At 40.4% G+C, this 21,653-nt stretch overlaps 1 protein-coding gene across 1 annotated transcript in view; it reads left to right on the forward strand.

Annotated features, from left to right (window-relative positions):
* PLEKHG1 (pleckstrin homology and RhoGEF domain containing G1) overlaps nucleotides 1–21,653 on the forward strand; it is a 121,162-nt gene that overhangs the window by 58,750 nt on the left and 40,759 nt on the right. Inside the window, exon 3 of the mRNA XM_063098055.1 lies at nucleotides 11,110–11,210. Coding sequence (XP_062954125.1) covers nucleotides 11,110–11,210 — 101 coding nt within the window. The remainder of the gene's footprint in view (nucleotides 1–11,109; nucleotides 11,211–21,653) is intronic.

Here is a 21,653-nt window from a genome sequence, read left to right on the forward strand (position 1 = left end):
ATGTGTGTTGTGGGAAGTGAGAGGGAGCAAGAAAGTGGTAAAAGATGAGCCTGGAAAGGTAGGCAGGGGCCTCAGACCTTGCAGGACCTCCCTCTATGCTGAAGGCTATGAGAAGTCATTGAAGGATTTTACATCAAATCAGAGTTTTAGAAAATCAGGCTGGATTCACTTGAAGAGTTGGGGGCTTAAGCCTCACAGTAGAGGGATTGGTTAGGACATCCTTGCAGAAGTCCAGGTGAGAGATGAGAAAAGAGCACTGCACTGATGAGAGACAGGAGGAGTTAGTGTAGGTGGGAGAGGCAGGAGTTATTGTCCAGTGGATACAGCAAGAGGTGAAGGTCTTGGAAACTTTGGGTGGCATCAGGACTTTTTATGTGTTTATCTCCCCTAACAGCCTCCAGACCCTCTCCCAACACTGATGGTTAATAACAAGCTGCTGGAGTAAACCAGCCTTCCTATGGCACTGTTAGTATGAGTGGCAGCGAAAGGTGGGGGGCAAACTTTTTATTAGAATTTGTCAGAGTGCAGATAGAGTTAATTTGCTTTGGAACCAAAAGAAGCACCCGTGGGCCTACCTTGCAGCTCTGTGGAAGAGGACCCCAGGCCACAGAGGCCGCTTGGCAGCTACTGTTCCAGCCAGTGTGTGCCGAACACCCTGTGCCTGGCACCTTGAATGGAATGTGTTGTTTAACACCTGAATAATGAGGAGGCCCTAGTAGTCGTATTATCTATCCCTACTTAAGAGCAGAAGCAGTGGAGTCTCAGCAAGGCAAGGAACCCACCCCAGGTCCAAGTCTCGGGCCCAGGCTCCTGACTCTGGCTGGTGCATTCCCAGCACCCCGTGACTGGAGCAGCGCTGCAGCTGAGGCCTGCCAGGTGAGCCTGGCATCCTTTCCCAATGCTGCGCTTGTCCTCAGGTAAACCTGCTGTCCTGGGAGAACAAATCTGCAGCAGATGGAAATTGCATCTATTTAAGAAAAAGCATGTCAGTGCACTCTATTCAGATGGTAAAACTGCTGCTGTAGAAATTTATACAATCTCTTAAAATCATTCATGGAAAGCTTGTCCTATGAGCACGTGCACCTTCTCCTGCTCTCTGTCTTTCGCTCGCTCTCTCTCTGTCTCTTTCAGTCCTAAGTAACTAGATAGCTGTGGACATTGTGCTTTAAGTTTAAGAGGGGAGAAATAATAGTTTCCCCAAATTACACATTTCACCCTGTGGGCACGAATCGGGGCCAAGCCTCCATGACAGTATGACAGACAAAGTCTTTGAATTTATCCCCCTGGCCCAACACTCTTTGAGAAGTTGTTTCTGGGGAACATCCCATCATTCTGGTCCACTTGCATTGCTGAAGACCCTTCTGCGACACCCCACCCCCCCATCATTTTACCATCTGCACGGTGCCTTTGCCTGTTCCGTGCAGATCGTCGAGCCCCTGACCATTTCTGTATCAATAAATGACTTTAAGATTTTACTGTGATGAGATCAACAGCAGTATAGCCAGAGAAGTACTGAGATGTGTCCTTAGGGCTCCTCATTGTTTTTGCTGCAATGAAAGGAATAGTTGAGCATATGCATTTCCACATTTAGCGTGGATTACCTGATGCTGCCAGAGTATAATCACAGCCAGCCCCATTGAAAAACTGCCCATAAAGAGATTGGTCCAAGCGCAGATTCTTTAATATATGCAACCTCGCTGCATTGAAGTGTTCAAGTGGAACAGCTTAACCTTGAGGGTCATTATCAATTTGTGTGACTCAATAGATAGGAATTGGCTAATGTCTTCCAGCCTTTTCCTCTTTCTCGTTAATATGGTCCAGGTAGCCCCTGTCTTTTTTCTCTGGTTGAAACTTTATTTTGTTTCAGGGTTAGAGTCCCAAATAATTTAGCACAAACAACAGAAAGCTTTTGTCTTTAAGGTCTTATTTCTTATCCATCAAATGAACATTATATTTGAGCATCTACTGTATACAGAACAATTGCTGTGAGAATGATCTGTATCACTGTTCCTGTCTCAGCAAAAGAGACGGGAAAGTATCCAATTTATTAAATAAGTCATATAATGAATTACTATCCAACACGTTTAGGTTAAACGTACAATAATAGGTCATGTGTATGTGCAAAAGCTACATCTGTTTTAATGGGCCATTACTTGGTGTCTTTATTTCAAAATTTCTGGTCCTGTAGAATTAAGAGTCTTCAGGTGAAGTGCAGGTTGTAATTTAATTTGTGAACAGGTAATGTTTTTTGCTGCAGAAGTCTGTCACCATTTTGATGTTTAGTGAAGGCTTTAAGCCATCAGAGTACCAAGGCAATGTACAGAGCTCATGGAGGAAGCCAGAGCCCCCTGATAAAAACCTAGACTGTCTGTCATGCACAAGAGTATGGGTTCCAGAAGTTACTCCGAGAAGCTTACTACTTACACCTTCTCCCACGTGAGGTGTTAGAACACCTGCCACAAACACCCATGCACAATGTGAAGATCCTTTTCTACACAGATCCTGGACCTCTTCAGTGTATCTTTCCATTTCATTACATCAGCATTTTCCTCTGAGAAGAGCTGTGCCTTCAGAGCTGCCATTGCCCTCTTTGTTTCTGACTGATCTTCATTTCAGAGCGACTCTTCATTCTCTAGCTTTAAAACGCTCTGCTTTCCAGGCTCTCCATCATGTTACTTTTTGATGCTTAAAAGTAGCATGGTGCGGAGAGAGCCGGAAGAACTTATAACGGTTCTGTGTGATTGGTCTGGGGAAGGAGTGTGTTCCCATGGGGAGAGCTATGTAGAGTCATGTACATCAAGAGGGACCAGGTGACCGACCGTGGGGTGACTGGCTAGGGCAGTGGGATGTTCTGCATGAGTAGAAAGCCAGGAGTTAGAAGGAAGGAAGAGGACTGGAGAACAGGACAGGAAGACACGGGAGATGTGAGCCCACTTTGAAAGTACAGTGGCGGGGGGTTGAAATCTGGTTTGCTTTGCTAATGGCCACGCATGGCCTGGGTGTGTGCTTATGAAAATATGAAGGCAGCGGGTTGGAAGTGTGAATGGGACGGATACTATCTCAGATATAATGTGTGAGGACCCTGGCACAGGGTAAGTGCCTAGTAAATAAATGAGGGTGGTTGGTTTTGGTAGGCTCCTACCTTGTACCTAATAAAAACCACATTTAACCCCTGGAATGAGTCAGTGGCAAACCTGTCCTACTCTTTAAAGATACTGTGTTAAGGTATAAAACCTATGAAGTGATAGTGCAGTGTTTCACTGCGCGGACTGTAGTCAGCAGATCCTGGTTTGAACGTGACTTAAGTCGTTTACTCTCCGTGTGACCTCAGGGGAGTGATCGAGCCGTTCTAAGCTTCCACTAAAGTGGGATTCATAACAGGACCCACCTCCTAGCACTGTGGTGGAGACTGAATGAGATAATGCATAAGAAATAGCCAGTTCTGTAGTTATCATTAAAACTTAAAATAATAATGATGATAAATAGCAGTGAGGGGGAGTTAAAATTCAGATTATCTAATAATGTATATTTATTTTACTGATCTTTTTTTATCCCCATATATAAAAACCGTTTGGGCTGTATTTAATTTTCCTTAATTACCACGTTTCAAATTACACCAGCGGTACTCTGATTATAATTGAGATGAATCAGTTCCTCGTCTTCAGGTACTGAAAGCATGGCCAACATCTCACACACCTCTACCACCTCTTCAGGCAGCCCCATTTTCCACTTCAAGGATCATGGCCACATCTAATTCTATGTGTCTGCTTACTTAGCTGGTTTGGGCATTGGAAAGTGAAAAGCAGTTAAAAAAAAAAAAAAATCCATGTAGATTTAACCTGATGAGGAGGAAAACATAAAAAGAGAGTTGAAGGACAGGAGGGTAACCGGAGAGATCGTACTCAAGAGAGTGGTTAATAAACTTTCTTCACTTACCTATCTAGTTAGCATCTACTAGGAGCCTGGTACTAGGATGCTGGTTAACACACTAGTTGCTATTTTTGAAGATTTTTAAACATTTTATATTTATGTATATCCAAAAGCACATAGATTAGCTCAGAAATGCTTTCCTCTTTTTTTTTTTTTTTTTTTTTTGGTAGCTAGAAATAATGACAGGATTAAACATACAGGAAAAAAAGTAATGGTAGGTTGCAAAAAAGTGTGGAAAGATATTTCAGCATGCAGCAGGACTTCTTCCTGGTTCTGTTTCCACCTCTTTTATTTGAAGAAGAGTTTTTCCATGTGAGAATTTGTGCTTAGAATTTTCAAATTATATTGATAATTTTTAAGATATTTAACAAAGCAACAGAAAATTACATTTTTCTGCTGTTACTACTATAGAAGGGAGTCTTGCAGGACCTTTTCTAACTGTTAAAAGGATAATATAAGAGGTTAATTTTAGTGTAATATTTGTACCAAGCTTCTTTTCAATCACTATAACCTTCTCTAGATTTTATTACATTTATACAACTAAATATGAAGTCAATGTGTAAATACCAATATGAAGTAAGTAAAAACAATTGATGTCTATAATGGTTGTCAGAAGTATAGGAAAAGGTGGGTGTCCAGTTGCTTTAAGACCCTTAATATATTAATGCCAATCCTGTGTCTTAATGTCTTGTTTATATCATTAGATTTCTGTAGACTCCCGGTTTATAAATATTTTCTGCTTAAAGTCTTTGGGGGAAAACCAAACAAGTATTCCCAGTTGTCTTCAAGCAAAGGTGTATTTCTTTCTCTACTCAACATTTCTGTTTTTAACAGAATCCCAGGTTCCCCGCGTCCCTCCCCAAGTTTCTCTCTCTGGAGGAGCTGCCACACCTTCCTTCTCCAGGCCACCTGTCCCATCTCCTGGCTGCGAGGACCAGGGACCGCTCAGCTCTTTCTCCATAAAATGGGGCGGAAGTAGAGAAACAATCAGGAGGACTGAATAGGCACAGCTATTTGTCACAGCTTGACAAGAAGACTATTCCTGACCTTTATTTTTGTAACTGATGTTTTATGTATCGAAAATATTATAGAGGGTAAATGAGGCTGAAACTTCTCAGGTTTTAATTACCCTTTACCCAAACATCTCAGAGCCATGAACAGATTTCTACATGTTGCCAGTAAGATCAGCCTCTATGTTACGAATTCTATCAGCAACAGAAGATGCTTGTAACTTTAATTCAGGGTTCCGGCTCCCCCTCTCTCTCCCTCCGTCTCTCTCTCTCTCTTCCCAGCTTCCATTTCTTTGGCTCTACCTTCCTCCTCCATAGATGTGGTTGGAGAAAGAAGAGAAAAAAGATTAACTTGAAGATTAGATTTCTGATACTTTATCTGCAGCCTACGTACAGCAGGGAATTTTACTATAAACCTTGTTCAGTGGCTTATTTGGAGGAAAAATAAAGGGTTTTGTTTTTTTTTCACTTGAAAATGTATTTTTCTATACTTTCACAGCACTTTGTGAAAAATCCTTATAGTACTTGAATTATTAAGCTGTGACTTATTTCTTTTACATGTTTTTCTCCCGTACTCTCCTGTGAGCACCTGGAGGACAGGGATCGTAGCGTCATCTTTTCTGAATGCTCCCTGGCCTGCTTCACACAGTGCCTAGCGCATAAGATGTGCCCCCCAAAAATCTTTATTAAGTTCATTATTCTAAAGCCATTGAATGGAATACAGCGCAGCCATTATAAAGAATGAGAAAGGGCTCTACTTGTAGGAATTGTATGTGTTTCCTACATTGTATGTGTTTTCTACATTGAGTAGAAAAAACAAAAATTGAATGAAACATAGAATCTCATTTTTGACAGATTTAATTATCCCCCTAAAATGTAGCCCAGAAGCATGGATGCCACGTTGTTCACTAGAGTTATCTCTGGAGAATGACATTAGGAGAACGGAAAGGTCCTGAAGGAAGGAGAGGGAACGTTTTACCTTCCACACTCTGACTTGTTTGTTTTCTGCAGCACAGCATGAAGCTGACCAGTGTCAATTCAGTGCTTCCCACGGGAGCAGGTGCTTGTCTTTCTGTCCTGTGTCTCGCCCCCTCCCCTTGGCTCTAACAGTCACCTTCTGTCTTCGGCTCACCATGGCCAGTTATTCCCCTCCTGTCATTGCAGGCTTCCTGCCCCACCTTCTCCTTCCCAACATCTGCAGCCTGTTCGTGCGTGGGTGAATGGATGGGCGGGTGGGTGGGTAGATAGATAGTTGGCTGGGTAGATGGGTAGGTGGGTGGGTAGATGGGTAGGTGGGTGGGTAGATGGGTGGGTGGGTGGGTGGATGGACAGATTGGTCAATCTATCCTGCCTGGTCCTGCATCTCTTCCAGTTACTGCCCCACCATTCTTCCTTTACAGCCAAACATCTCAAAATTTATTCTCATCTATTACCCCATTTCCAAATCAGTCTACAACTCTACAATTCTAGTTATAGGACTGGGGAATCCATTATCCCCCAAGTTTCCCTGAGACCATTTCTGGAAGGGCTGGGAAGCTCATGTCGGGCTCTGCCTCAAGACCCTGCGGCCGTGCAAAGCCCCTCACCACTGCTCTCGCTTAGGGCTGCGACCTTCCCTCGGTGTGGGCCACAGTGTGCTGTGCTGCCCAAGGTCTGCAGCTCTGAACTTGCTTGGCTAAACCCTCTCTTTGGGTGGACTCCCTGAGCCGGGAGAGCCCTTGGAGGTTCCTTCCTGCTGCTGGAGGGGCCTGCTGATCCCTGTTGGCTAGCACTGAGATACTCTGAGCTGCTTTCTTGTGGCCGGTGCTTGACGTAGTCCTAGGCCCTGAAGCATGGGAGAACCTTCTGGCCCCACTGTTCTGTAGAGGCTCCATAAAATGGAGCCTAAAGCTGCACAGCTGGGCACTTCCAGCTCCCCACAGAGCTCTTTAAGCAAACTGCTCACAGAGCCAGTCCTCATAACCCTCTCCCTGGGGACATCCTCTAGTCACCTCAATCTTAACAAGTCTAAACGGACGTGTTACCTTTACCCCCAGACCCCTGCCATCTTCTCTCAGTTCCCTTAGGAGTGGGAAGAGAAGGTGAAGGAGTGGGGACTTGGTCAGCAAACTGTGATTCTGAGCCAGTCTTATCAGTCATGACGTGCCCTAACAGTGGCTGGAAAATATAACCTGAGATTCTCCTTAGAGCTTGGGCCCTGACAAGAACTAGGTGAGCCCGCCCAAGCTCCTGAAGCCTCCCATCATGAGCAGTAAGGCCAGAAGTTAGGCCCTGTCTCCTTTCTGCCGCACATCCCCAGAGATGTCTTTAAATATCTCATCATGGGGTGCAGAGGTCCAGTCCAGAGGTACCAGCCAGTCACAAACACCTGGCACTGCCCTACCCAGTCCTCTGCAGGCTGGGCCAGCAGGAGCAGCCCTAGGTGAGTTTCACCTCACCAGCCACTTGGGAAAGAAAGTCAGAAGGGAGGAGGGGGGGGGAAGGAATCATGTTTTATTCATTTTTTAAATTCCTAGCTTGTAAAACAGAACCTGGCACACTTTCTTATGTCCTCAAAAAAAAAAAGGTAGGGAGGAGAAGGATTTGTATGAATGAATGTGAATGTGCTTTTAAACTGTAAGTTGATATACCAATGAAAGTTATTTTAGTTTCCATGGCATCCCAGTGTAATACAAAGGTAAGTTTTGGATAAACAGATGACTCCTTTCTAGAAAAGATGGATGGGTTGGAGAGACAGAAAAAGAGGCTTCCTACAAAATAAAGACAAAAAAAAAAAAAAAAATCTATCAAGGGGCTTGGAATTTGGAAGTGCTAACAACAGAAGCAAGACCAGAAAGAATGAAGCGTAGAACCCCTAGACAGAATTCTGCAAAATGAGCTAGAGGGTTTAGGAACAGAACCTTTTTCACTTTATTTCTACAATGGAACTATCTATAAGTGAGAGAAGAGTGAAGGGGTAAAAAGGGTATGAAGTATTGACAGATGTTATAAAGTAAATAACTATCTTTTTTTAATGATTGATCTTCATTATCAGGGAGAGGGAGGGGCCGCTAACTAAATTCTTTCAGGGCATCTTGTAGAAATAAGATAAGCTCCCAAGGGCACTGAATCTGCCTTCTGACCCAGTTCTTTCTGCAGCATCCCTGCTCAATGCTCCCCTAGACCAGGGTTTCTTAAACTGTGGTGAGGGACAAGTGTGTGTGTCTTCCAATCAGTCATGCACTGATTCTTTCATAAAATACAATAAAAAACGAGTTACTAGAAAAATTAAACAGACAAGAATAAGACATACAAAATGCAAGCACAAATTAATTAGATTTAACAGATATTAAACTAGTCTGTCAAGCTATTATAAAGGTTTCTAGTGCTTACTTTGGATTTCTGTATTTATCTCATTGCAGATCAGTAAGATAACAGTTTTCAATCTGGCTTCAGTCCATTGACCACACTTTGAATTAGCACCAGGTTAGACTCTCCTTGTATATTTTCAATAACAGACATTACAGAAAATGAAAGAGTTAATGAGAGGAGCACACTTGTGTACACATCTTATAACGGTAGAAGTTTAAGGACATAAACTGATTAGAAAATAAATAGGGGAAATTTAAAATCACGAAATAGACGATTATTTGAATTGTGGAAAGTGGTTATTTGTATGTATCTCACCGTTCCTTCCCTCCCCAAAGTAGAGTGAATTCTTTGATCTTCTTGGAGAATAACTGTTCTTAGTGCAAAAGTTTAAAATTGATCCTTCATTATTAACAGTAGGGTAGCCATAGGCACTGACATCAAGCCAATAAAATTAATAAGCAGTGTGACGGGCTCTAATAAATTTCTTTGGCATCCTCACTGTGTCATTTTGAGTACAAAATGAACTGCTATTACTGAACTTCAAACCTCTCATTTTGGTTTCAGATGATTGTAGCTGCTAATGCAGTACATGCTGCAGTAGCTTTCAGTAACCGGTTTAGGGTTAAAGTATCATATTTAAAAGACTTAATTATGATCAGTGAGGGGAACAAGAGGTGGCCATATGACTTTGATCTGTTTTCTAGAGTGGCTTACAAAAATCTGGACTCCTAACAATCTATTTTCTCAGCAATTTCCGAAAACAAGCAACTTTCAAAGTCTAGTTTCTCCACCAGGGACTTGGAGGGTTTTGAAACTCTTTTCCATTGGAGATGGGCCATCATTTGTTAAAAGGAGCCATGGTTCTTTGTCTCTAACCCCAGATGAAATTCTTCAAGCTCCTTAACTCAGTCTTTCTCTCCCATGAAGAATTTAGTGTCAGGTTTCTGCAAGTGAGCAAGCTTTGCACTTGAAGTGAGAAAAAGGCTTGTTCGTTTTTTCCTGAAGAACCACTGCAGAGCCTCTGCAGCAGCCAGGTGAATTAGGCATGCATCTGTCAACTCTGCCCACCTCTCGTCCTACCATGTTGGTGTGGATCATGCCCATCCAGATCCTTGTTCTTCCTTCTTAATGTGTCCTTTTAAAATGTACAGCAAAGTATTAAGGTACTATCAAGTATAAGCATTCGTTGCAAGTTGAATATTTGTTCATCGTTTTGTGCCATGTATAATTTAACATAAATATCAATGAATACATTTATTTTTTTGAGAAAGTGTAGGTTTTACATGTTGTTCAAAATGTATTACTTCAGTTCTAGCCACCTTTAGCTTTTCTTTTTGGGGCATTAACTCTCTACCCTATGCAGGTACTTAAGCTCTTTATAATTGCTCCATTCGTAACAGTAAGGAGAATAGGCCTTGCTATTGTGGGGTTTTAATGACAGCCATGCTTAAACCTTGTGAATCTAGTTTCTTATTGAGATGACCACTTTAAGAAAAGCTGTTATCAAAAAGCTTGTTAAGCTGACCACTTAGCTCAGTTGATTAGAGTGTGGTGCTGAAAACACCAAGGTCCAGGGTTTGATCCCTTTTATTGGCCAGCCACCAAAAAAAAAGGGGGGGTTTATGAACATTGGTTCATGCATAACAACAATTTTAGTATGAGGGAACTAGAACAAACACTTACTTGATGCAAACTGTGAAATGCGCTGCTTGTGAGAGTTAAAGATGAAGCTCTGCCTGTTTTTCACTGGAGGAGCAGGGCATGAGAGAATGAATGTGGATTAGGAAAAGGTGTAAAACAATTATCTGGTGGTTCTTAAATTTCAGCTTCTCCTTTCGCTAGTTGCTTTTAAATACAATTGTGTTTGCTGTTGGACACTGGAATGTGGGTGTGGTGCTGGGATTTCCATGGTCCGGTTGACTTTTCACAGGAATCTAATGTGTGGACTGCCACATTGGGTCTGGGAGGGAGCCGCACTGCATCGTTCAGCCCAGAGCAAGGGATTGTATTTATTTTTTATTTTACGTTATTTCAGCTGTTTTCACTTTTTTCTTTATTGTTTTCTTGCCTCCTACAGAGTTCTTTTTCAAGCATTGCTGGGGAAAGGAGGAACACTCAGTTATGAACTCTTTAGCACACGAGGGGCAGAAAGCAGTTTTCGCCTTTCTCAGCAGTTCAAATAGCTTCTTAGACATGTAAATTTAACCCACTGTGGGTCTGAGCCCACGTTAAATCTGTTTGGGAGCTGTTTCTATGCTAAAACAAATCAAATCATTTCAGAATTTTCCATGGCTCATTAACATAGCCTATTAGCATAAGTTTAAAAAAAAAAGATTTTTTAATAAATTAGTATTTGAGGAAAAATTTGTTTTTACACTAATTTTCTGACTTAAAGGTTATGTTTAAAACAACCCTGTCACATGTTATAATTTTTATTTCTGGTTTTCTATTGCATGAATTTTTGAGTATCTTTTTATCTTATACATCAGTCAAGGAAACAGCAGGCAGTGTTGCCACGCCAAAACTCTGAGTATCGGTACTGTGGTTATTATATTATCCGTCTAGGGAAACTGATATATTTGTGGTAGATGCATTAATGTATACCACACTCTTTCTCCCTGCCAAAACTCCCCATCCTATAAATCGGTAAGTATTATAACCATTAATGAAAGTACAACTCTGTATTTTTGTAGTAGAGTTAATGAGCACATTAGTGTAATAATTACCTGAATAGTTATGAAAGATTCATCTTGCATAATTAAAGATGACTTGGAAAAGGAAAGAAGTGGTTAAGGCATCCTTCTTATTGATTTCACAGGATTACCTTGACTGCATCAGGGACCAAATGAAACTTCCCCTGGGGACAGAAGAAAGATCAGCCCTTTTTGGAAACATACAGGATATCTACCACTTCAATAGGTAAGTTAGTATTCAAAAGGGTTTTGTCACTAAGAACATTATGAATTTCTCTCCCATGAATGTCGCCTAAGAATACTTTCCCTGATTCAGCTTCACAAATTTTTGTGGGCTATTGTACCATAAAGTTTTCTTCCTACAAGCAGCCTTGCATCCTGTGTGAGTCTCACATTTATTCACTGTTCTATTCCTTTCCATCCTCCTGGTCAGAGAAGAGACCTATTTGCCCTGGTGGGGCACTGAATCTTTCTTCCATAATGCAACATGAACAGGACATCCAAAAATACACACTTGCTTAGTCTGCAGCAACCCCGCCTACAATGGATTTTCTGTAAATTTTCTTCTACTTGGGGAGTGGGCTGGACATAGTAAACACATGATAAATACTTTAAGTCACAGCATATATGAATTCAATTTACTTTTTTTTAAATTTATTTTATTTTATTTTGTTGATATGCAATGTGGTTGATTATTGTGGCCAATTACCGAAACCAAATGTATTCAGTAACTGCTATGCAGCAGACACTAGGTAGAAAATTACAATAGTAAACAAAACAGGGAGTTGAAGGGACAGGAACAGGTAAATAAGTTATTATAATATATTGTGATACTTCTTGGAAGACAGGCTAGTAGGGAGGTTAAGGGCAAAGATGCTGGTGTTCAACATGTGTGGGTTTGCAGCCCAGCTAAGCCTTACGTGTGTTCTTGGGTGAGTTTTCAACCAATGAAACAACTAACTCTCGTACTTCAAGTCTTGGCTGAAATCTTACTTTCTCAGTGAGGGTTACCCGGAACCCACACACAACTTAGCTCCTCTACTTTTTCTCGTGGCCCTCATCAATTTTGAACATACTATGTAATTGACTTTTATGTTACACCAGTTGTTTCTTTCCTCCCCGCCCCCACTCATAGAACTCTCCACAAGGACAGGGATTTGTCTATATTGTTACTGCCCAAGTATTTAAAACAGTATCTGGCCCATAGGCATTCAAACTCTTGTTGAATGAATGAATGAATGGAAATAATAGTAAGATCTACCTCATATGGTCACATGGTGTACAATGACCCGGTACACCTAAAGTGCCAGCTCAGACTAAGCACACAAAAGATTAACCAGTGATTTTGTTATGGTGAAATCCCATTATAAAATTCTACAGTGCCCTGTCATTGCATGACTCGACTATCGTGCCAGCTAAACCTAGCCCTCTTTGCTTACAAAAATTGGTAAATGTGAGCTCCTTGGGGGACAGGATCCATATCACCTTTGCTACTTTGAATCCCTAACACCTGGCATGACCCTGGCCTCTGGGAGACATTCGTTGAGTTGAACCAACTCATACTTCAGTTCTTAAGCCTAGGATGTGGGAAATGCCAGTGTTACAACAGGATTTCTTTCATTTGACTCGGTAGGCTTTGAAAACCAGTTTGTAGGTTCTGAGTCAGTAGTTCTCAACCTGGGCTAATCACTGGAATCACCTGGAAGCCTTTAAAAAAAAAAAAATGCTGGCTGGATCCTACCTCTAGAAATTCTAATTGGTTTGGGGTGGGGCCAGGGCATCAGAATTTTTCAAAAAATCCTCACGTTTATAAAGTGCAACCATGGTTGAGAAACACTGTCTAGCTAAAATAAATACAATAATAAAAAAAAATAGAGAAAGAGCACAAAAAAACTGAATTAGACAATCCAGTATGAACATGTTCCTTAGTAATGCGTTCGGGTTAAAGCAGACCCCCATTTAGCAGTCACTGATGATAAAACTCCTGCAAGCCCATCTCACTAATGGCCCTGTAGCCAGAAAGAAGCAAGAGGGCTAGGCGCTGGGAGGCCCCTGGCCTAGGTCTCCTGTGGTTTGGCTGTAAGTTAATGTAACAAGTATTCATAGAGAGCTCACTGCATGCCAGAGAGCTTCAGATGCATTATCACTTTATATGCATCATCTAGACTGACTCCAAACCCAGGCATTTAGCCACATGCCCTCTTGCCAGCATGGAGCCCTGCTTTTCAAGCCAGGGTTCATGAAGTTGTGGCTTACTCCAAGAGGGGTTTTTACTCCCTGAAGTTTAAATCTTGGTGCATTTCATAATTTAAAGACAGATAATAATGAATTAGCAAACAGGTCCTTTGCAGTAGAACCCAGTCTGCAAAAGTTGGATAACAAAAGACCTTTACTTTCCTGAATCAATTCTCTGTTCTTTTCTATGTGATGTTCATTGAATGTGAAAGTCAGACGTGTCTAAAATAAACCTGAGTCAGAGCGAATAAATCCCCTGATGGTGATAAGTGAAGCATCAATATAGTGACACAATTACAAGTGACCGTGTTCGTGCCTGTCCTATGTAGATCATATTTGTGTATTCCCTGCAGAAGTATTATCTCATTGAATCCTCTTAACAGCTCTGTGAGGCAGACAGAATACAATATTATATATACATTTTATAGACGAGGAATCTTACAGTATAGAAAGTCCTTTGCTCAAAGATATACAGCTAGAGGTACCATCTTGTCCAACCTGGTTTTGTCAAATCTCTAATACCTTTCTCTGTTTTTAAGAATATCTTCTCTTTAACTTTTACAGTTGAATTGTCTATACTGTTTTGTCACCCTTTGTTTTATTTCTTTTCTCTTAAACCTAGAGTCCAAATTTAGAGCTCAAATGTCTTTGTTATTATTCTATTTGGTTAAGTAAGAGTATTGATGTGACTTTTTATGTTAATGCTGCTTATGAATTCTTTATTATATACTTGACATCAATTGATTTCAAAAATAAAACTATCTGGCAAATCTATAGTTGGGACTTGAAATAATAAATTTTAAACTTTCTAGTATTAGTTCAGGTCCAAGTTTTTCAACATGATATAATAATATTGTGGCCAGCTAGTCAAGACTTAGCTCCCTAAAATTAAAGAGGGCAAAAAGAAATGGTTTCATGCTGGCCTGAAGAAATAGGCTGACTAGACTTCTTTTTTCAGAAAATACTTCCAAATTACAGAAAAGCAGAGAGTAATATAAACACCCATAAACCACCCCTAACTCTCTCAAAGCCTTTTTTTGTGCCATGTTTGCTTTAGAAATTTTTTGAAGCATAAAGACATTACAAATAATATTGAAGTCACTTATATACCCTTCCCCAATCGCATTCCACTCTGTGGAGAGTGACACATTGATGTGCTGGTAAACCAGTTCTCCAGCATGGGGTCAGGAAGGAGAATTTGGAATTTATGGTGTTTGCCAATTTCTATGGTATAAACACTCCATCACAGCAAATTTTAAGGTACTAACACAACATCTCTGAACCTGGAATTATGAAAAGATATGCAGAATTGGGTGAGGCAAACCAGTATAATCTGGCTCAGTACATCACAATACTGTAACTCCTACCCAAGATTTAGTGTTTCATTCTCAAGCATGGCTTTGTTGCCATACTATAGGAGGGTGCTTCAAAAAGTTTGTGGAAAAATAGAATTAAAAAATATGAATCTTTCCATGAACATTTTGAAATAACCTCATATATGTATTTATGTAAAATATGTAACATGCTTTCACTTATTTCAGACATAGTATATGTGGTATCAACCTCTTACAGATTTTTTTCTCACTCAGCATTGCTTTTGAGATTTATAGCTCTAGTTTGTTTAACTGCTATGTAATATTCCATTGGGAGATCTATCACTTTGCATTTTGCCAATTGCAGTAAGATTGAGCATCTTTTCCTGTTGGCCACTTAGATTTCGTCTGGAATTTTCTGGCTCATATCCTTTGCCCATTTTTCTGTTGGGATGTTCCTTTTTCTTATTATTGTACAGGAGTTCATGATAAATTCTGGCTAGTGATCTTTGTGGATTATGTGACTTGCAAATATCTCCTAGTATGAGACATGTTTTTTTAACTTTAATTATGGTTTCTTTGAAAAGAAGTTGTCCAATTTCTAAGTCTGACTACACTAAATGTGCTTTCTATAGTATGTAGATTTTGTGTTGTTTTAAATATTATCTCCTAATCTCTGGTCATGAATATACTTTTTTCTAAAAATCTTAAAATTTTGCTTTTCACATTTATACTTAATCTGCGTAAAATTGATGGAGTACAGTATATTTATAGGAGATCCAAATTTTTATTTTCATATGGCTAGCCACTGGTCCCATGACCACTGGATGAAAAGTACACCCTCTCCATACTGATTTGTAGTTCCACGTAAATTAAGTGTGAAGTTGACACGAATGTGTAGTCTGTTTCTGGTCTCTCTATTTCCTTTCACTGGTCTATTGATCCATCCTTGCTCTATACCACACTGTCTTAATTCTTAAGCCTACATTGCTCTTCTTCAACACTGGCTTGGCTTTTCTTGACTCTGCACTAAGTAATTTTATTAGTTTGTCAAGTTCCATGAAACTCTGTTGGAATTTTTATTGGAATTGCATTAAATTTATGGATTAATTTTATCAGAATTGGCATCTTTACAGAACTGGGTCATCTCATCCATAAACATACGAGGGTACGTCAAAAAGTTTGTGGATTCATATTATTTTTCAATTCTATTTTTCCATGAACTTTTCGATGAACCCTCACATATCTCTTCAATTAAGCCTTTTAAAATGTCTTTTAAAAATGTTTTGTAATTTCTCCATCACACTCATCCATATAACTTTAAAAAATTTATTCCTGGATACCTTTTGATATTATTTTGACTAGAATTTTTTTCTATTTTTTAATTAGCTGTTATTCTCACTTAGGAAAACTCTTGATTTTTATGTTGTTGATATTGTATTGAACTAACTTTTTATACTCTCCCATTAGTTCTAATAGCAGTTTATAGATTATGTTGGATTTCTAGGTAGACAGTGACGTCTGAAAATGAAGAGAAGTTTTTGTCTTCTTTTAAAGTTCTTTTACTCTTTATGCCTTTTTGTCTTATTGCTTTGGGTAAGTCTTCCCATGCAATGTTGTTTAGATGTTGGAATCCTTATTTTGTTTGACGTTAGCAGGAATGTTTTACCATTAAGTATGATGTTTGCTGTGGCATTTAGGCTTGTTCCTATTTTGCTAAGATTGTATTGTGAATATTATAAATATTGAATTTTATTGAATACTTAGTATGCTTTAATAATATTAGCATATAATTTTACTCCTATTTATAATGTGATGAATTATATTAATAAGCATTCTGATTTGAATCATATGTAACATTACTAGAATAAGCCCCACCTGGTCATGATGTTTTATATATTTATGCATTGATGATTATATATTGTTTGTATTTTTTTAAAGAATTTTTTCATACATGTTCATAAATGACAGTAGCTTGTAATATCTTTCCTTGTATTGTCTTTGTTCAGTTTTTGTATATGACTAAATTTTTAAATTGTTATTTTACAAAATCTTCTATCATGAAATGTTTTGGAATACAATTGAGACTTCGTTTTTATTTTTATTTATTTTGTTTGCCAAAAAAAATTGGTTATATTTCTTTGACAGCCTAGAAATTTAAGTCTCTGATTTGGTATCTGGAACAAATCTCTAAATGATCAGGAAACTGGGTTAGTCAAAAGAAACCACTTTCCCCATTTGAACCAGCCCCCTAAAATTCCAAAAATTTTTTTACTGCCAACCTAAGAAGAAATGCCAACTTTTTAACACAGCATCCTCTCAGAAGAGAAACACTATCTAAACTGTGACTTGAATCTTTCTTTAAGAATGAGGAAATAAAGACCATTCCTCCCTTTTGAATTTGTATTGTTAAATTGTTTCTTGGCAGATTAAAATCATGTAAGCTCTTTCCCTTCCTCAAAAGACCAGAGTAAAAATTTTCGTTTTCCTTCAACTGTTTTTCTTTACTCAATATCCCTATACTGAGTCATCCTGTGTATGTGGGCTAGATCTACTGGTGTAAAGATAAATGAGGCAGTAAGTCATATAAGCAACAAGTGAGTGGGATGCTTTGACAGCTCTGAGGAACGTGCTATTAATTTTGTCTGAGGAGGCTATTGAACACTTTATAGAGCAAGTTATATATGTCTTAAGACAAAAAAAAAATTCTTTGGGCCATGCCTTTTTTTCCCTTGAAGTGTAATTTAGGAAGTGAATTATGGAGTACATATAACAAGATAAAGGAAGGTGGAACAGTTTTCTTTTTTAGTAAATTTTAATACCACCAAAATGTCTCTAACTTCTGTACCATGGTAGAAATAGTTTTACCCACAGGCTTTTTCAGCTGCACTTTTCCAGGCCAGTACTAATATACCAGTGACGTACTGGAGCATTTTTGTTCCCACACGCACATGTGTCTCTGGGATGCCACAGGTAGAACTGCGGCTGACTGTGTTAGCCGGTGGGAAAAGCAAGGGCTGCTCAGAGTCTACTGCAGACCGGAGGGGGAGGGGCCCCATTCCTGAATTTTGTTCGGTGTAAAGCAATAGGGTCTGCAAGGTCATAGTACAATTCCTGCCTTCAAGTTTACATCAGTGGTCAGAGAAAATTTCACATGAAATATGTTCTCAGAGCAAGAACAGTGTTTCCTCTAATTGCCCACGCAACAAGGGACCTGAGCTCAAGTAAGAAGTCTTATAATCTTCTTTTTCATAGTCCTACTCGAAAAGGAGGAAATACTTAGAACAGTTACTGTAGGCAAGATGACTCTAATCTAATTTTAGCCTGGACTGCAAAACACAATCCATGAGTCACGCCTTCCTCCTGGTGTACATGGACGGTGTGCATCAGTGACACTTATGTCTGTAGTCTAGAAAGGCAGTCCTGTTTCTGGTCTTTTTAGAATATCTTCAGTGCTGCTGCGCTGCACTCGGGCCCCCACGGTCCCCCACAGTCCTTCACATGTTTATAGTTGGCTGTCTTCCTGTTGTGCCCGCACTCTGCTCACCAAACTCCAGCCGCTGTGACTTCCGTTCTGTACCTCCCACAAGAACACACCAAGCTCATTCTGTCCTGGACTTGCAGCCACATTTCTTAAATGACTTTCTCTTCCAGGTCTCCCTGTGCTCAAATATCACCTCATCAGAGAACCTTCCGTGACTGCCCCAACCCTCCTCCACTCCCGTCCAGCTCGGGTGCTCTCTGTCACACGCCCTCTTTATTTCCTTCACATCACATGGCACAGTGTGGTAGTACCTTGTTTATTCGCTTATTAACATTCGTCACCATGATGGGCTCATCAGCACGTGGGACAGGGCCTTTGTCCCTCTTCTTCACCCCTGTATCCTCTGTGCCTCCCACAATGCCTGGCATGGCAGTCTTTCCATGGTAGCTTGTTGAATGGTGAGCAGAGGAGGTGGGTAGGACAGATTTGTAGGGATGATTGCCCCAGTGACAAGAGCATGAGAGAAATCTCATTAGTTTCTCCTCCTCACTGTTTCTGTCTTTATTGTGTTTATCCAGTTTTAGAGTGTAAAGGCAAGCCGACAAGGTAGCTCAAACAAGGCCTCCCAGGTGGGCAGTACCATGTTGAATACACCGTGACTCAGAGTCTAGCCCTTCCTGAGATCCATCAGGACGCAAACCTTTTGATAGATGTGTTTCTAATAGAGTGTAGGACTGGGATTCAGGAGCACTGATTCTAACCACAACTGGGGCCATGAATTATTAGCTGTGTGACCTCAGGTAAGCTACCTCCTTTTATGAGCCCTGGTTTCCTCATCTTAAACTGAGGGGCTGGCACTGGAAGGTGTTTGAGTTTCCTCATGGCTCCGTGGTTCTTGAGCAATGAATACCAGTCATTCATTCACAGGTGAGGTTCACCTAGAGCCTGGGCGGATCCCCTGAGACACTTCCTCCTACCAGCAAGTCTCCTCTGGAGGGACCATGATGAGCATAAGATGGAAAACACAGGGAGTTAAATATTGTCGAGAAGTATCTCTGTTAAGCTACGAGAAGCAACATGATGGGGTCTGCTCAGAAGGAGGATTTATACGTATGCAGCCAGAGCACTCTTATCCTCCAGAAAACATTGGCCCCAAAATGTTGTTTCTTTGGTTATTCTTTTTCTTCAAACTTTTCTCTTACCCCATTCAGCATTCAGGTCACAATGATTAGATGTCAGCTCTCTTAAATTCAATCACACCCATCTTTCAGAACTGTGTTTTCCAAACTAATAATAATCTTACAAAGGAGGTATTTTTATGGGAATATCAGGAAGAATGTCCTACAAGATCCTTTCAAATTGCAAGATAGGAGCTGGCCAGTTAGCTCAGTTGGTTAGAATGTGGTGCCGATAACACCAAGGTCCAGCATTCGATCCCTGTACTGGCCAGCTGCTAAAGACAACAACAAGAAAATGTGAAATTGCAAGATAGACCAGTGGATTTTAAAGTAATGATATAGTACATTGATAAGGTTTCAGACTCCAGCAAACCTATAACACACTACCACTGTTGGGAAAATAGAATAGTTTGGTCAGGGCCCTCGCATCGGTCCAGTTGGGTATGGTTTTAGCACATCCTTTGTAAGCAAATTGTGCGTGTGTGTGCACGTGTGTGTGTGTGTGTGTGTGTGTGTGTGTGTGTGTGTGTGTGTGGAGTTAGTGCGCATGTGTGCCAATGTATCTTTTTAGTTTTGTTGCTATACTTGTGTTCTTGAGAGAGAGAGAAGAGAGAGAGAGGAGTTTTAGTGAAGCAGGCGGGCGGGCATCTGCCTTGGGCGTCTGCCCTGCATGGCTGTGCTTTCCAACCTATGGCTCCAAGGACCTTTTGGCCAGTTACCTAGCTCACAGACCTGTGTGAAGGGGTCTGGTGACCCAGCCTGGTGTGTGAGGGGTCTGGTGACCCACCCTGGCACATGAAGGGTTTGTGACCTAGTCTCTGAATAGGCTTGAGGGGTCTGGGAGCTCCAGACCCAGCCCTAGCTCAACAATTGGCCCAGTCAGTGCAGGATTGCCAGCAGGTAAAAGAGCACAACAACTGGCGTGGTCACCTAGCTTTACAATTGGTGTCACAAACAAGATTAAGAGCTAGACAATTGGCGCTGTGAGCAGGATTCCAACATTAGCCATAGCCTTGCCAGAGCACCATACAACCACTCACTGAGCTTCAGTATAATATCAAAGAAAGATACCCACACTTATCTGAAAAGGCTATTAAAATACTCTTCCCTTTTCCAGTGACAGATCAATATGAGGCTGGATTTTTTTTAAATATGTACTTCAACCAAAACAACAGACTACAACAGATTGGATGCAGAAGCACATATGAGAATCCGACTGCGTTCTGTTTAGACTTTAGAGATTTGCAAATATGTATAACAGTGTGACTCTTTTCACTAATTTGTTTTGTTTTATAAAATCTACTTTTCACAAGATGTTACTTATATTAACATGTATTGAATTTATTATGAAATGAATTGATAATTTTTAAATTAAGTTTTAATTTCTAATATAGTGAATATTGATAGATACAATTCACATAAAGAATTTTTAAGAGTATATATAGGTCCTGACACCAAAAAGTGTGAGAACTGCTGCCTTGCAGTAAGGAGTACCACATGACTTGCTAGAAGACAGAAGGATTCTCATATCTGCTTCTATTTTCCATCTGTAGTGATATCATACATCACATAGCCTCTGGGAAAGGAAAGAATGAAAGTGGAAAATGCTATCGTGTCCTAGTACTTTTATGAAATAGTGACCTTATAGACCTCCTGAAGGGGTCTCAGGAACCCCAGGGGTCATCGGACCACCCTTGGAGAACGGCTGCTCAAGATCATTTCCAAACTTCCAGATTGGCTCAGTGCATGAAAAAAGACCCACCCCAAAGCCTATATCACCAAGTTAAGAATTATGTTAACAAAGGGAAAACTCCAAAAGCTTCTGGAATTAAAAAAAGAAACAGGTCACATGGAACCTGGACCAAGAATCAGAATGACAGAACTCTCCATAACTGCATTGGAATTAATAAGACAACACATAGCTCCCTGAATACTCAGAGGAAATGACTTCCAACCAAGAATTCTGTGTCCACTGACATTATCAGCCAAGTGTGAAGGGAGAACATTTTGAAACAGGAAGAGTCTCAGAAAATTTACCTCCTGTTACCCTTACTCAGGAAGCTACTGGATGTTGTAATCTCCCAAAGGAGGGAATATGTTAGAAATGGTATCTAAGAAATGAGGCATCCAGCACAGGAGTAGGCCAGGCCGTCATCGGGATGGCGTTGAAGAGAGAACTCAGCAGCCTGGAGAGCAGCCTGTCCAGGGGGGAGCAGAAGGACAGAGGGTCCCCAAAAAGAAATGAAGCCAATACATTACCCAATGTTTGAACACAGATGAGATTTATACTTCTGGCACACAGTTTGAGAATATATTAGTGACGTGTACTTTGAAAACAAAGCAAAAGAAAAAGAGAGATTCAGTTTTAACTCCAGGGAAAACATCATTCTACAAGAAAGGAAACGAAATCATGGTATACTCCAAGACTTAACTGAGAATGATATTTTAAATAGTCTTAA

Source organism: Cynocephalus volans, chromosome 5, assembly GCF_027409185.1.
Source record: "Cynocephalus volans isolate mCynVol1 chromosome 5, mCynVol1.pri, whole genome shotgun sequence".
Classification (NCBI taxonomy): Eukaryota; Metazoa; Chordata; class Mammalia; order Dermoptera; family Cynocephalidae; genus Cynocephalus; species Cynocephalus volans.